At 39.0% G+C, this 17,799-nt stretch overlaps 1 protein-coding gene across 2 annotated transcripts in view; it reads right to left on the bottom strand.

The window, feature by feature from the left end:
• Window positions 1–17,799, bottom strand: part of emb (exportin-1 emb) — a 203,150-nt gene that overhangs the window by 107,906 nt on the left and 77,445 nt on the right. For both annotated transcript variants that reach the window (XM_053783767.2, XM_053783766.2), the window contains exons 10-11: window positions 5,468–5,671; window positions 4,014–4,287 (exon numbers count right to left, since the gene is read on the bottom strand). In XM_053783767.2, coding sequence (XP_053639742.1) covers window positions 4,014–4,287; window positions 5,468–5,671 — 478 coding nt within the window. The remainder of the gene's footprint in view (window positions 1–4,013; window positions 4,288–5,467; window positions 5,672–17,799) is intronic.

Raw genomic sequence — 17,799 nt, 5'->3', positions numbered from 1 at the left:
GGAAAGAGGGGTGGGATTAAATTATGGGGAATTAAATACAAAATGGGAGCTGACACAGTTACCTTTTGCTGATGATACTGTGCTTTTCAGAGGTTCTGAAGAAAAGTTGCAAAGGTTAGTGGATGAGTTTCGGAGGGTGTTTAACCCTTTCAGGGTCGACAGCCCCTTTCCTAAACTTGTTCTCAGGGTCAAAAATTTTTCAGGAAAAAAAAAAAAAATTATTTTTTCTTATGAAATGATAGAGAATCTTTTACCAATCAAAATGACACCTAAAGTATGCAATTTGATGGAAAACTTACGGAATTATGCTCTTGCGAAGTTAGCTGTCTTAACCCTTTGACTGTCGCAACCCCCAATCCTGAGGTGTCTCCTGGTGTCGCAAAAATTAAAAAAAAAAAAATTATTTTTTTCTTATGAAATGATAGAGAATCTTTTCCCGATTGTAATGACACCAAAAAAAAATGAAATTTGATGGAAAACTGATGGAATTATGCTCTCGCGAAGTTAGCGACCTCAGCGCTGTTTACAAATCGGCGATTTCGCGCACTTTGAGCCCTATTTTCGGCTAATTCCATTGTTCCAGTCGCCCAAACTCATAGCTATTTCTTTAGAACTCTATTTTTTCTATCGATTGAGTACAAGAAACTGCCCATTTACCGATTTCAACTACCTAATAATGTGGTCAGAAATTTGCAATTTGGTCAATTTCATGAAAGCTAAAAAATATGACAATTTCAAAATAAGGTCCAGAATGAACAATGCAGACATTCCTGGCTCTAAAATAACATTTTCTTTGCTCATCAGTCATGTCTCCAGGCCCCTCTGATATTACTCTTGCTTTCTATTTTGAATTTTTATTCAAACAAAAAATAGAAGACTTACTATTATGCAGACTACTGCAATACTGTAATAATTGTATAAATAACATCAATCCATTCATGACTGCATATTAGAATGGCTAGTTGGACATTTATTGGACAATGGCATCATTTGTTTACTTTTGAACATTGGCAAAAATCAAACATTTCCCCTACTTTGAGCTCCATTTCTAGGTTCTTTTTATAGTAAAATCAATCAAAATCACCTCTATTTCTATAATATGTTTTCCATTCTATCAAATGAGACCAAGAAAACGAGAATACAACCATAAATACTATACGAAAATAGACCACAAAGTCAGCATTTTAATTAAAAAATGGTCAGAGTTTTTTTTTCTCATTATGCACTGTGTGCTCCAGGATTTTTTTTATATGGTGCACACTGACCACACAGACCCATTCTCTCACATGTGGGCCTACCAGCTTTCTCCTGCATGATTTGAAGCCGCTAGAATTTATGAGTATATATACGTCAAACACTGTACCTTGTAAGACGTAAATATACGGCCGTGACAGTCAAAGGGTTAAAGACTTTTATGCATCGTCGATTTCACCCACTTTGAGCCCTATTTTCGGTCAATTCCTGTGTACTAGTTGACAAAAATCATGTTTATTTAGTTAGAACTCCATTTTTTCTATCGAATGAGTACAAGAAACCACCCATCTACCAATTTCAACTATCCAATAAAGTGGTTAGAAGTTGGCAATTTTGCCAATTTCACACAAATTTCAGATGCCAATTTCACACAAATTTCAGATGATGCCAATTTCCAAATAGGGCCCAGAATAAACAAGACAGACATTCCTGGCACTAAAATAGCAAGTTCTCTGTTCGTTAGTTACGTCCCCAGGCCCCTCTTACATCTCTTTTGCTTTCACTTTGAAATTTTATTCTCACAAAAAATAAAAGATTTACTGTTATGCAGACTACTATTTAGTGTAGAAATGGTATAAATAATATCAGCGCACTTGTGAAAGAATATTAGACTCACCAGTTGACGTGTATTGGACGCGCGGCATGATTTGTTTACTTTTGAACTTTGGTAAAAATCGAACATTTCTGCTGCTTTGAGCTAAATTTCAAGGTACTTTTCACTGTGAAACCAATCAAAATCATATCAATTTCTGTAATATGTCTTCCATTCTATAAAATGAGACCAGGAAAACCAGAATACAACCATAAATACCATACGAAAATACAATGCAAAGTAGCTGTTTTAATCCAAAAACACGGTCAAAGTTTTTTTTTTTCCCCATTCTGCACTGTGTGCTGCAGGATTTTTTTTATACTGTGCACACTGACCACATAGACCCATTCTTTCATATGTAGGCCTACCAGCTTTCTCTCGCTAGATCTGAAGGAGCTAGAATTTAGGCGTTCTAGTACGTCAATAACCCTGGTGCATAAGCCATACTAGTACGTCGGAAATCCTGAAAGGGTTAAAGGTAGAAAGTTGAAAGTGAACATAGATGAGAGTAAGGTCATGAGGGTATCAAACAATTTACATAAAGAAAAATTGGATATCACACTGGGCAGAGGGATTATGGAAGAAGTGAATGTTTTCAGATATATGTATTTGGAAGTTGATTTGTCAGCGGATGGGTTTATGAAAGATGAGGTTAACCATAGAATTGATAAAAGAAAAAAGGTGAGTGGTGTATTGAGATACCTGCGGAGACAAAAAAACGTTATCCATGGAGGCAAAGAAGGGAATGTATGAAAGTATAGTGGCACCAACACTCTTATATGGGTGTGAAGCTTGGGCTGTAAATGCTGCAGCAAGGAGGAGGCTGGAGGGAGTGGAGATGTCGTTTCTAAGGGCAATGTGTGGTGTAAATATTATGCAGAGAATTCGTAGTGTGGAAATTAGTAGAAGGTGTGGAGTTACTATAAGTATTAATGAGAGTGCTGAAGAAGGGCTGTTGAGGGGGTTTGGTCATTTAGAAAGAATGGAACACAGTAGAATGTCTTGAGAGTGTATAAATCTGTAGGAGAAGGAAGGCAGGGTAGGGGTCGTCCTTTAAAAGGTTGGAGGGAGGGAGTAGAGGAGGTTTTGTGGGCGAGGGGTATGGACTTTCAACATGCATACGTGAGCGTGTTAGATAGGAGTGAATGGAGACGAATGGTGTTTGGGACCTGATGAGCTGTTGGAGTGTGAGCAGGGTAATATTTTGTGAAGGGATTCAGGGAAACTGGTTAGCTGGAAATGGGAAGTACAATGCCTGCACTTTAAAGGAGGGGTTTGGGATATTGGCAGTTTAGAGGGACTTCTAAACTGACATATCGCAGCCTCTGCAAAGACGGTGATTATGTAAGAGTGTTGAACGACGATGAAAGTATTTTTTTTTTCTTTCTTTTTGGGTCACCCTGGCTTGGTGGGAAATGGCCAATGTTAAAAGAAAAAAAAAGCACATAAAAGAGAACAGAGGAGATGGAATCTTTCTTTCAACACACCGGCCATATCCCACCAAGGCAGGGTGGCCCAAAAAGAAAAACGAAAGTTTCTCTTTTAAATTTAGTAATTTATACGGGAGAAGGGGTTACTTGCCCCTTGTTCCCGGTATTTTAGTCGCCTCTTACAACACGCATGGTTTACGGAGGAAGAATTCTGTTCCACTTCCCCATGGATTAGGAGATGGAATAGCCCCACAAAAACGATCAGTTTAAGGGTTTAATTTACCTCATTTGCTTATTTTATTTTTGCTTCTTATATGCCAATAATACTTAATATATTTTATTTAGAAATCATCTATTAAGCAATTTTTCTTATTTTTACCTTGTTCTTTATGCTGTCTACAGCAGAAAAACAAAACAGTAAGCCATACTCAGGCATCAACAGTAAAACCTAGCCTAAAATCAAGTTACCTAAACAGAAAACTAAAACCCAGCCACAGGTGAAGCTACCACAAGGCTTCTCTTCCTGACCTAAAATTCTGATGATGTTTCACACAAATGTAATACTCTGCTTAATCTCCCTCCCCCCCCTTTTTTTTTGCCAAGTCAATTACTTTTTCTAAGATTCAACAATAGTTTGCACTAAATACACTTCCTAGAGCCCAAGACCCATGACTAAACCTAATCTTCACTAAAAGACTAAGCTCACATTCTAAGATTCTGCAGTGACCCTTACTCACCATGCATGAACTCAAAAAGTTTGTTGATGACAGTCTTCAGGAAGCGCCAGTGTATGCGAAGGAATCTGGGATACTGTCCAACAATGTACATAATATTTGAGGCAATGATTGCTTTGTTATCCTTGCCTCTTTTCTGCTCACAAAGACCCAGCAAATCCTTGATCACAATCACCAAGAAACGCTTTTCATCTTCTTCTGGCATGGCTCCACTAATGGATCCTACAGCCCAACACAGGGTGTTTAGATTTCGCCAAGACCACTCACTGCCGTTAACCTAAAAAAATAAGGGGTGGGGGGGAGGGGCATTACCATACTGATTGTGAATTTTAGGAAATTCCTTCTCATTTTTTTTTTTGCAATTAATGCAACACATCTTCACAGATTATCAAGAATACTTTATTATTAATGTTACTCCACCAGCTTTAACATCACTTCCTGAATTCATTCATTCAACTGTCTGCTTCATATTCAAGCTCCTTGCATTACATTAATTAACATGATAGTAAATATAACTAGCAGAAGTAAACAATCTACAAGTGCCTATTTTCTGGCCTTGCTCCACTAAATGCTATCTCTATAATAATTATGGGTCATATCTCTTACTAGATAACAATTATATCCACTATTAATTTGCTTCCTAATGCAATATCCTGCATCCACTATGTGTCCCACTCTCCCTTTACAAACTGATCACTAATACATGCACACTATTTTCACTACTTAGAGTCCCTCTGATTAAATTTTGAAAAATTTCTATTCTAGCAGAATAAACACTTGGCATATCCAGAAACACAAAATAAATTCTCCAAATTTTCACCAGACACACTATTCAAATTCAACACCATATATTGCCATAACACATACATCACAAAATTTAATTATAGTATAGGCATTAAAAATATCCTTTAAAAATGAAAGTAAATACTTAAAAAAAAAAAAATAGGAAGTAGGTAACATTCTTTAAGTCTTACAAAGTGACATCAAACAAGAGTACGTCTTAAATTTGTAAAGACACTATTTTAAAGTTTCCTCTATCAGTGAAGAAGAAATAAGAGATATACTTTTGCAAATAATATGCCTAGTTCGTCTTGGCAAACACCAAACTCGCCATATTTCCCTTACACACATCCACTGATGGAGGAAGGAGGGAGGGAGAAAGAAGACAGTAAGGGATGAGGAATAACAAGACAAAAACAGGCAAAAACGACACACACACAATACACAAATTATACACAGTGGGGGTGATGATTCTAACAGTATGCAAAACCTGACCAAGTGATAAAATGTGTTCTGAATAAGGCAAAATCATACATAGGCATATAGTGCACAAGTTTAGGGAAAGTACCACTATTCATATCTGTACAGTCATTTCTTCTTACAGATTTAAATTGTAAGGATGTCAACTGTTCTGACGGTGATATAAGCAACTTGGTAATACTGACACTTCTACGTACCTGATTGGCAAGTTTTTCTGTCATGATGCGTTCTGTGTCAGCGTAGTCCAAATGAGTGAGGTAAACAAGTGTTTCACGCATATTCTTGTACATATTAATAGAGTCTGTATCACGCATGAACTCTCTTACTACTTCACCTTGCTCGTTTTCAACCACCAAAACCTCCTCAGGTTTGGCCATCCGACTGATCATCAAGGCTCTCACCTGTAAATGTTAACATCCTTGAATATCAAATATGCATGCTACAGAGAAAGTATCAGATCTCACTAAATACAAAAGAATAACATTGTGTATACTGTGCTTGAGCAAGTACAACCATTCTTCTTTTATAAAAACAAAGGTATGGATTAAATTTTCTAAAGATCATATACAGTCCCACAAGGATCTGTATTGGCCAATACTGTACCTGTGTGTGTTTTAAAGGGCTTTTCCATCCTACCACTCTGGGATTTGGTCAAGATTCCTTGAAGAGTGCCTGTTCAACCAGGCTGTTACTGTTAGTGGCCTACCAGCCTGCAGCATGGTTGACCTGACACTTGGAGGAGGTTCTAACAATATTCTTGATCTCTGCTGACAGCAGCTTTGTGTCTCTTGGACTCATAGATGCTGGCTATTTTATCTCATAGTACCCATGACACCCCTGTATTCACTTGAACTATTTCATACTTTCTTCCATCTCTCTCACTCCAGTACATTATGGTAGTATAGATTTGGGCCTAAACTCTAATATTTTTCAAGTACATATTATCAGGCAAGTCTCTTCTTTGCTTCAGAAAATGAATTCCAAGTACACGGCTTTGGGGCACCCCCAGTAAGTTTAATTATAATAAAAAAGAAGCGCTAAACCACAAGGATTATACAGTGCAGCAGGGCAGGGAACGATGCAGGGGTAATGGGTAGCAAGAGGGAGAGGGATGATTATTAGGTTATGGAGTGCAGCAGGGCAGTGGATAGTGCAGGGATAGAGGGTAGCTAGAGATTAAGGTAGATTATTATCATTATAATAAAAAAGAAGTGCTAAACCACAAGGGCTATACAGCACTGCAGAGCAGGGAAGGATGTGAGGGTATCGGGTAGCAAGAGGGAGAGGGATGATTAGTAGGTTATGGAGTACAGCAGGGCAGTGGATAGTGCTGGGGTAGAGGGTAGCAAGAGATTGAGGTAGAAAGGACTGAGGGAAGTACTAAAGGTATCATCATCAGAGTTTGTGGAGTAAATCAGTTGCTGTCAAAAAGTCAATGAGAGAGTCTGGATTAAAGAAGGGTCCATCAGCAAGAAGGGAAGGTAAAAAGAGCAGCACAGCAGAGATGACGGAGGTAAATTCTACGTGCTTGTTGATAGACTGGAACCTGACAATTCTCAGAGAGGAACAAGGCGCCTCTCCATGAGATACCCGTGAGTAAGAAGAGTGTGGACAATGCGAAGACGGGAGAGAGTAGTCTCCCAACCTCGACATTGATGACAAGAAGACAGCCAGTAACCTATGCTCGGTTTAATAAAATGAAGTTTGTTATAGAGTACATCAGACCAATGTTGTTGCCAACAGGTGCAAAGGTGGGTAGCAATTACAGCAAAATAGTCTGTGAATGGAACACCTCTATATGAAGCTGGGAGGAGATTAAGGTAGAAAGGACTGAGGAGACTGCTAGAGGCATCATCATCAGTGATTGTGTAGTAAATCAATTGCGGTCAAAAAGTCACTGAGAGAGTCTGGGTTCCAATAGTTTAAATGGTTTGTTGCAATCGTGTTATGATGTTGCGAGTCACTAACCTGTCTTGAATGAAGTTGAAAATAGGCATGTAAATAGTGTCATCACTGGCATTATTTTTTTTAAAGCTCCTTATTATCCATTCTGCACTTTTACTTTCCTTTGCTGCATTTGCTTTACAGTGTTCTCTTATCCCTTAAACTGTCCAAACGTAGATCTACATTTTTTCAACATTTGAAAGTACATATGTAAAAAACAGTTTTTTTTTTTTTTACATGTGAAAGCATGTTAAAAAAAAACTTTGATCTAACTTTTTTATATTTGAAAAAAAAAAAAAAAAAAAAAAAGTAGCTCTACTTTTGGAACACTACACATGTGAACAGAGATCTATGTTTGGACAGATTAACCCTTAAATGGTCCAAACGTATATATACGTTTTTTCAACATCTGAATGTAGAAAAATGTAATCTTCTTTTTTGTTTTACATTTGAAAACGTGTAAAAAAACTTTTATCTACATTTTTTTTGTTATATTTGAAAATATGTAAAAAAAAAAAGTAGATCTACTTTTGTAGCACTACGAATTTGAACGTCGATTTCTTTGGACCGTTTAAGGGTTAAGGGTTAATGACATATCTGGCATTATTACCAAGTCTTTTACCTATTTCTTAGGTTCCATGAAATGTCTGTTTTTATTATTTGCTTTAGTTTTTTTTTTTTCTTATTTTTAACCTTTTGACTATTTTGGTAGTACAGTGGTCCCCCGCTTTTCGTAGTTCCCGGCAATCGTAAATTTCGCCAATCATAGGGGTATTTTCGTATAAACATGGACTCGCTTTTCATAGGCTGACTCGCGAGTCGTAGTTCATCCGGGACGCGTACCCACGGCATGAGACGGGGCGGCAGCCAGTCTATCATTGTTTACCAGTGAGTGAAGGTCCCCTCACGTGCTCCAGCGAAATATTTTATAATATTCCATTTATTTTAGGGCTTGCAAGTACTAAATAAGCTACCATGGCTCCAAAGAAAGCTCCTAGTGCCAAGCCTGTGGTAAAGAAGGTGAGAAATACAATTGAATTTAAGAAAACCATCATTGAACAATATGAAAGTGGTACAAGTGTGGCCGAACTGTCCAGGATGTATAAGAAACCCTACACAACCTTGTGTTCCACAGTGGCCAAGAAAAAGGAAATAAAGGACGCTGTTGTTGCAAAGGGAGTAACTATGCTGACAAAAATGAGATCACCAGTACTGGAAGAGGTTGAGAAGTTATTATTGGTGTGGATAAATGAGAAACAATTAGCAGGAGATACTCTCATGACTTCGATTATTTGTGAAAAGGCTAGGCAGTTGCAAAACGATCTGGTAAAGAAATTGCCTGCAAATAGTGGTGATGTGAGTGAATTTAAGGCCAGCAAAGGCTGGTTTGAGTGATTTAAGAACAGTACTGGCATACACAGTGTGGTAAGGAATGGTGAGGCTGCCAGTTCGGACCACAAGGCGGCTGAAAAATATGTGCATGAATTCCAGGAGTACATAGAGGCTGAAGGACTGAAACCTGAACAAGTGTTCAATTGTGACGAAACAGGCCTCTTTTGGAAGAAAATGCCAAAGAGGACGTTCATTACACAAGAGGAAAAGGCAATGCCAGGACACAAGCCTATGAAAGACAGGCTGACGCTAATGTTCTGTGCTAATGCTAGTGGGGATTTCAAAGTGAAGCCATTACTAGTGTACCATTCTGAAAATCCCAGTGTTCAAGAAAAACAATGTTATGAAGAGTAAATTGTGTGTGTTTTGGAAATCTAATAGTAAGGCATGGGCCACGAGGGAAATTTTCGTCAAGTGGTTCAATGAAGTGTTTGGCCCTAGTGTGAAGGAGTATCTCCTGGAAAAGAAATTGGATCTCAAGTGCCTGCTAGTAATGGACAATGCACCTGCTCATCCTCCAAACTTGGATGACCTAATTTTTGAGGAGTTTGGGTTCATCACAGTAAAGTTCTTGCCCCTGAATACCACTCCTCTCCTCCAACCCAAGGACCAGCAGGTTATTGCAAACTTTAAAAAACTCTACACAAAAGCAATGTTTCACAGGTCCTTGACTGTGACCACAGACACTCACTTAACCCTAAGGGAATTTTGGAGAGAACACTTCAGCATCCTCCATTGCATAACCCTTATAGGTATGGCTTGGGAGGGAGTGACTACCAGGACTTTGAACTCTGCCTGGAGAAAATTGTGGCCAGATTGTGTTGACAAGAGGGATTTTGAAGGATTTGGGACTGACCCTAATGAGCCTATGTCTGTTGTAAAATCAATTGTGGCACTGGGGAGTTCCATGGGGTTGGATGTGAGTTTGGAGGATGTGGAAGAATTGGTGGAAGACCACAATGAAGAGCTCACCACTGAGGAGCTGCAAGAACTTCAGCAGGAACAGCAACAGATCACAACTCAGAATCTTGCTGCAGAGGAGGAAGAGAGATGGAAGAAGGTGCCTTCTTCAGAAATTAAAGAGATTTTTACTATGTGGGGTAAGATGGAAAGCTTTATGGAGAAACATCACCCTAACAAGGTTGTTGCAAGCCAGGTTGGCAACATGTACAGTGACAAAGTCTTGGGCCATTTTAGGGAAGTGTTAAAGAGACGCCAGAAACAGAGCTCTCTCCACAGTTATTTTGCGAGACAGGACTCCAGTGACTCTCAAGGTGGTCCTAGTGGCATTAAGAAACAGAGAAGAGAAGCAACCCCAGAAAAGCAAATGGTACCTGAGGTGTTGATGGAAGGGGATTCCCCTTCCAAACTATAAACAATCCACTCTCTCTCCTCCTGCAGTCTCCCATACACTAAGAAGAATCTCCAATAAAGGTAAGTGTTATGCTGCTAATGTTTCATTCATCATTTCCCATTGTATTGTTTATATACTACATGTATATTTCATGTAAAAATTTTTTTTGTTTTAATAATACTTCTGGGTGTCAGGAACGGATTAATTGTATTTACATTATTTCTTATGGGGAAAATTGATTCGTAAATTGTAAATTTCGTTTATAGTAACAGCTCCAGGAACGGATTAATTACGAAAAACGAGGGACCACTGTATATATACATGTACGTCTTATGAGCCACTGTTTCGGATGTATTAATACGCATAAATTCTAGCAGCTTCAAATCAAGCAAGAGAAAGCTGGTAGGCCCACATGTGAGAGAATGGGTCTGTGTGGTTAGTGTGCACCACAAAAAAATCCTGCAGCACGCGGTGCATAATTAAAAAAAATAACTGGCCTTTATTTTTATTAAAACGCCGACTTTGAGGTGTATTTTCGTATAGTATTTATCATTGTATTCTCGTTTTCATGGTCTCACGTGATAAAATGGGAAACACATTACAGAAATAAAGATGATTTTTATTAGTTTCACGATGAAAACGACCTTGATATTGAGCTCAAAGTAGCGAAAATGTTCGATTTTTACCAATGTTTCGGAGTAAGCAAATCACACCACACATCCAATACACATCAACTGGGGAGTCTAATATTCTTTCACTAGTGCACTGATATTATTTATACCACTTTTACAATAATGCAGTAGTCTGCATAACAGTAAATTTTTTATTTTTTGTATGAATAAAAAATCAAAATAGAAAGCAAGAGTAATATAAGAGGGACCTAGATTATTATTATTATAATAAAAAAGAAGCGCTAAACCACAAGGGCTATACAGCGCTGCAGGGCGGGAAGGAAGCGAGGGTATCAGGTGGCAAAAGGGAGATGGATGAGTACGTAATAAGTTACGGAGAACAGCGGGGCAGTGGATGGTGAAAGGGTAGAGGGCAGCAAGAAATTGAGGTAGAAAGGGCTGAGGGGAGTGCAAAAGGTATCATCATCAGAGTTTGTGGAGTAAATCAATCGTTGTCAAGAAGTCAATGAGAGAGTCAGGATTAAAGGAGGGTCCATCAGCAAGAAGGGAAGGTAAAGAGAGTAGTAGAGCGGAGACGACAACGGAGGTAAATTCTGCGTGCTCGTTGATAAGAGAGGGCAGTCTAACAGAATGTGCCTAATCGATACTGGCACTTGACACTGCTCACAGAGAGGAACAGGGTGCCTCTCCATGAGATACCCATGAGTAAGACGAGAGAGGGGCCTAGAGACGTGACTAATGAACAAAGGATATGTTATTTTAGTGCCAAGAATGTCTACATTGTTTATTCTGGACCCTATTTTGAAATTGGCATCTTTTTTAATTTGCGTGAAATTGGCTAAATTGCCAATTTCTGACCACTTTATTGGGTAGTTCAAATCGGTAAAAGGGTGGTTTCCTGTGCTCAACTGATAGAAAAAACGGAGTTCTAAAGAAATAGCCATGAGTTTGGTCAACTGGAACAACAGAAATGGCCAAATACAGGGCTCGAAGTTGGCGAAATCACCGATGCATATATGTCGCCAAGACTGCTAACTTTGCAGGAGCGTAATTCTTTAAGTTTTCAACTAAATTTCATACTTTTGGTGTCATTACCATCGGGAAAAGATTCTCTATCATTTCATAAGAAAAAAAAAAAAAAAATTTCCCCAAAAAATTTTTGCGACAATGACAGTTTCAGAAAGGGGCTTGTGACAGTCAAAGGATTAAGCAACTTTATCTTGACACCACAGTGCATTATGTTATTTTTACTTGCCCAATGGAACTCATAAAATTTCTGCATCTTTTACCAAGGTTACCTTCATATTTTAGTATCCCTCACAAAGGTTGATACAAAGCTGTAACTACTGTACCCACTATGTGGAGGAGAAACAGTAACGGTGCTAGGACCATGCTTTGGAATATTAAACTTTTAACTTCGTTGAAATTCAATTTTTTCTTTAAAATCTATTAGAAATTTATTTGAACTTAATGGTCATCCCCTGCCAACACAAGGTGGCCAAAAGAGAATGCAAATATCTGCTTGCCTCCTTTTCCTGTTATAATTATTGGCATTTTTAAAGGTTACTACTACAGTCACTTTTTCAATTGTCTCAGTAAAAATTATGTAAACCACCTAAGTGTTTTGCTTTTCACACAAGTCTCAATGAGTATCATTATAATCTAACAGCTGTGACAAACAAGCTTCCAGCTGTTTATCCATGATCTAATCAAAGAACAGGGAAAGGCTTGAACCCATGGCAAGCAAGTCCTAAACTCACCTGTTCCATGATTTGCTTGCAACTGTGTTACTATGATTCTGAGTGATGATCCCTTGGATTGTGGGGGGTCATGCTTTGCCATAATAATAAACAGACTAAGTGTTAAAAAAAGGGTCATCTCATCACCTTTAAGACTTATGTTTGCTACCTGTCTATGATTTATGTTGCCATACCTATGCACTCATTGGTGAACATTGACTACATCTGCATATTTTTTTTTTTAAAGGCCTCTGGAATTTCAACTGAATCTAAGCTTCTCCAAAGAATACCAATGGTTCCTTATATTGCTTTATAAATACCAAATTCCAGACACCAAGTCCAAGTGCTGCATGCATGAATATGCTCTTTCTTTTTTTGAAATCCGAAGGATTTGTGATAATAGCAGACAGTATATATATACTTATTATTTTTAGCAAAGATGCACTAAACCCTTAGGGGTCATACAGTGCCAAAGGGAACAGAAGGCATTCAGATTATATCCAAGAATGGGACAAGTACGATTTCCTTGGATCAAGGGCCCCTTACTGTAGGGTGGGACATTATCTAGGTCTTCCATTCTCATGAGTTGAATGGATTGTTGAACTGATTTATACTGTTTTTTTTTTTTTTATCAGGATCTTGCTAATTTCTTTTTTGTCATTCATGATTAACCCTTTGAGGGTCGACAGGCCCTCTCCGAAACTCGTTCTCAGGGTCGGCCAAATTTCAAAAAAAAAAAAAAAATATTTTTTCTTATGAAAAAATAGAGTTTTTTTTTCTAAACATTATAGGCTAAACCAAAAAATTTTAACGTCAATACTTACTGAGATATGGAGGCGTGAAATTTGCCCAAATTGAACAACATATGGTAACATCGCCGACTGCCGTCACCCGGTATTTTTCTATTTACTTTTTTATGTACTATTTTCAATTATTTTTCGATTTTTCTTTTTCTGAGTAACTTTTATGGCCTCTGAGGCCAACATGATCAGTATTTTGTAAGTTATTTATTTTTCAATACTACACAATAAGGGCGTAAACACTGTTGTCATTATTTTGTTTACAGAAAATATTTACACAAACGATATGAAATGTTGTTTATTACTATTTTTCTATATTTTATATACACATATACAGTCACAGGGAATGTTTCTAGAAGTTCTGAAGCCTGTGGAACTCTTTGAAACATGGTGTCATGCACAGTGGAGTTTTACACTCCTCACACATAAAACGAGTGTCTCTGCGTTGTTGTGTGCGTTTTTTTGTATGTGCACAGACGTAACACCTCTTCTGACCCTTTTTCTTCAAAGCAGTAGCAGGCAGTTTTACCAGGAAGTGATCACCATGCTTCAGACGAGCAGGTAGTTGTTGAAAATTTGGTGGGCGGTCAATTGCAGGTGCTGTTCCTTGGTACTTGAATACTATTTGTCTGATGACAGACAAACAGAATTCGCCGTACTGTGGTTTGTTTCTGGTGCTCATCTTATACATATTATAAGCATTGAGCATGGAAATGTCCAGAAGATGGAAAAACAGTTTGATGTACCACTTATAACTCTTGCGAACACAATCAGCAAACCCAATCTGCATGTCACATTTGTCCACTGAACGCATGTTGAAGGTGTAATCAATCACAGCTGCAGGTTTTAGAATGGGTTCATTTCTCTCTCTATGCTGCCTGCCATTTCATTAGGGTGAATTGATGACAACAGTGTGACATCTCGTTTGTCATGCCACCGAAATGCCATGATGTCATTGGCAGCAAACGCCTGCACCTCACCTCTACGAGTGCCAGCGTCAAACCTGGGCATATGTTTTCGATTTGCACGCACTGTGCCACACACATCTGTCATGTTCACTCGCAAAAAATCACTGAGTGAGGGGCTTGTGTACCAGTTATCTGTATATAATATATGCCCCTTACCAAGGTATGGTTCTATCATTGTTCGAACCACATCACCTGAGATGCCCAATAACTTCCTGGTATTTTGCAATGTATAACTTCCAGTGTACACAATAATATCCAATACCAGACCACTGTAACAATCACAAAGCACAAACAACTTTATACCAAAGCGTTTCCTCTTGCTTGGTATGTACTGCTTGAAAGAGAGTCTTCCTTTGAACAGAATCAAAGACTCGTCAATTACAAGCTTCCTGAAGGGATAAAAATGCGTACTAAATTTCTGTTTCAGATACACAAACACATTCCTAATCTTATATAACCTGTCAGTTCTGTCAGGCCTGGTTTTATCTGAGAAGTGAAGCATACGTAACATTAGCACAAATCGATTCACTGGCATTATATCACTGAAACCTGGTGTTGCAATCAGGGGGTCTGTTGACCAGTATGATTTCACTTTGTGCTTATACACATGTGGCATAAGCATTATTGTGGCAAAGAAAAGATACATCTCAGCCACAGTTGCCTCCTTCCACTGGTGTAGACGTGATTTTGGTGAAAGTAATGTGTTTGCCATGGTGTACTCGTAGTATGTGTTGCTTTCCATGACAATACTTTTCATCAGTGGTTCGTCAAAGAATAACTCGAAACATTCCAGTTCAGTGGCATTGTTCCCAAGTGCACAAGATGGCCGTATTCCACTTTGGCTGTCATCAAACTGGTGGGGATTTGGAACAAAACTGACAGCTTCCTGCCAATCCCAGGTGTGGTCTGCTGGTGGGTACTGGACAATGACAGGTGGTTGTGGTTGTGGAGGCTGGTGTGGTGGGTGAGTGGGGGATGGTGGCCTTTGTTCTAGATCAGCTGAGGCAGCGGCGTGGGTGGCAGCATGGCCCACTGCTGGTGCCTCACCGCCGGCACCACTACCACCACGCACATTTTCCATCCCAACTGCAACAGTATCTTCGTCATTTTCACTGTCTGTTTCTGTTGTACAGCCACGGGATGTACTCCGAGATACACTCCTTCCCCTTGGTATAACATATGGCACACTACCAGAGCGCATATATCGTCGTATATACTGACGCTTCACTGGGGAATATTGCACTTCACTATCACTACTGGAACTAGTTTGAAGAGCTTGTAGTTCATATTCACTATCACTATCATCACCCATGCTCTCATCTGAGTCTGGGATTTGGGAAAATAGAAGTTTCCTCTTGGGTTCTGGAACAACTAAACGTGAACAAGAGGGCCCAGCACCAGAGGTGGAAGGCTGAGGGTCATCTGGGTTTTCCTCACTATTACCGATATTATGGTCATTAGTTTCGGTCAAAACCTCACTAAAACCACGAAACTCATCTTCACTGGCACTTCCATCACTATTAGAACTGTCACTGGGGAACAAAAGTGTCCCAATTCGCCGAGGAGTGAGGACCTTCTTACCGCGAGGCATGGTGGACATTGTTTACTAAGAGGGCATTCCCACAATGCACCACTGGGTCCCAGATTTTTTTTCTACCACGCACACCGACCACACAGACCCATTCTCTCACACCTAGGCCTACCAGCCTTTTCGCGCGAGATTTGAGGCCGCTAGAATTTATGCGTACTAGTACGTTATAAACCCCTACACGTAAGACGTACTAGTACGACCAAAACCCTCAAAGGGTTAAATACTCTAAGAAGCTTGAGACTTGGATTTGCATATGAGAAGAAGTATTTAGCAATTTCCAAAATTTCCTAAATGGCTTTTTGTTGCTTTTGTCTCTTCTCTCAGGTATGAGTGCTTTAGTTTGTGTGCTATATCTGCAATGTCTCTGCATAAGCTTTCTTTCTTGTGATATCTGCCCCTTTATTTAGTAGTTCAGCAACTTTTCTCCTGCACATTCTTCTACATTCTCTACGTTTGACCTCCTTTTAGGCAATCTCAGCTAGATACATTTTAAACAGAGCTTATCGCCTTCTGCATCCAGCTCTTGTGTACAGGCAGACCCTGCTTTACAGCATTTTGTTAATGCAGCAGCTCAATTATACATATCCATTCTTCATTTATTCAGACTTCCTACAATAAATATATTCACCACTCACTATAAGCTAAGGACAAAACTATTTTAAGGCAATAATACATGTACTATATATGCATTATTTAGGCCTAGCTCTATTGTTCGCTTAATATATGAGTGTAAATATGTTATCAGGAATTCATGTGAATTTGAAAGTGAAAAAAAGGGGGGGAGGGGGCGGACTACATTTCACATTACAGCAATTTTCACTTTACAGTAGTAGCCCAGAACCTAACCTGTGTAAGCAGGGGCCTCCTGTATATTGTTCTGGCTTTAGAGTGCATACAATGTTTTTTCATGGAATGTTTGTCAGAAAGCTGAATTTAAATTTACTAATACTCATTCATTTCAGTGATCAGTTTTGTGTCAGTTCCCCATTGTTTGTGAAGATCAAATATGGGAAGGCACTGCATTGTTGGCTCCTTGTTTTCAGTCCCACTATTTCAGCAGTTTTCAAACGAGCCATTGTTCATGCTGATTAAATACTAACTCTCTTAGCGTTCCTTAGTATGTTTGGTGTACTAGAATATTTTTTGGTGCAATACTCTTAGGCTCTCATCTTTCCTGTTACATATGGAGACTGAAATCTCAAAAGGAGAATATTTGGCTTAGGATTCTCCAGATTTTCAAGGCAGTTATGTATCTTCCATATTTGTTTGATGATGATTTGCATAGAAGGATAATTACCATTATTCAAGCTCTTATTATTCCAAGCACTTCCATATCACTTGAGCACTTGATTTTAACAATTCTGTGCAAACCTCCTGCTACCTGCAACTTATTTTCTCTATCACATGTACATATACAAATTATGTTTGTGGTTAGATTTTATTTCAGTTAGGTCATTCAATAAAGAAACTGCATTTCTCATCCATTTCTAGACTCTGAATGCTGGCAAAAAAAGCTAGTGATTCTCTTGATTTATTTAGTATTAGTGGTGAAACTGGTTCATTGTTATTATAACCAAAAAGAAGAGCTAAACCACAAGGTTTATACAGCACAGCAGGGCAGGGAAGGATGCAGGGGTAATGGGTAGCAAGAGGGAGAGGGATGATTATTAGGCTATGGAGTGCAGCTGGGCAGTGGATAATGCAGGGTAGAGAGTAGCTAGAGATTAAGGAAGAAAGGACTGAGGAGAGTGCTAAAGGTATCATCATCAGAGTTTGTGTAGTAAATCAGTTGCTGTCAAAAAGTCAATGAGAGAGTCTGGATTAAAGGAGAGACCATCAGCAAGAAGGGAAGGTAAAGAAAGAGCGCAGGAGCGGAGACAATTTTGGAGGTAAACTCGACATACTCGTTGATAGAGTGGGTAGTCCAACAGAATGTGGCTAACAGATACTGGAACTTGACAATTCTCAAAGAGAGGAAGAGGGCGCCTCTCCACGAGATACCCATGGGTAAGACGAGTGTGGCCGATGTGAAGACGGGAGATAGTCGTCTCCCAACCCTGACATTGATGACAAGAAGACGGTAAGAAACCTATACACTTGACCCTCGGG

Source organism: Cherax quadricarinatus, chromosome 33 (genome assembly GCF_038502225.1).
Source record: "Cherax quadricarinatus isolate ZL_2023a chromosome 33, ASM3850222v1, whole genome shotgun sequence".
NCBI lineage: Eukaryota > Metazoa > Arthropoda > Malacostraca > Decapoda > Parastacidae > Cherax > Cherax quadricarinatus.
Note: the sequence above shows the minus strand (reverse complement) of the source record. Positions and strands in the feature narration are given on the sequence as shown.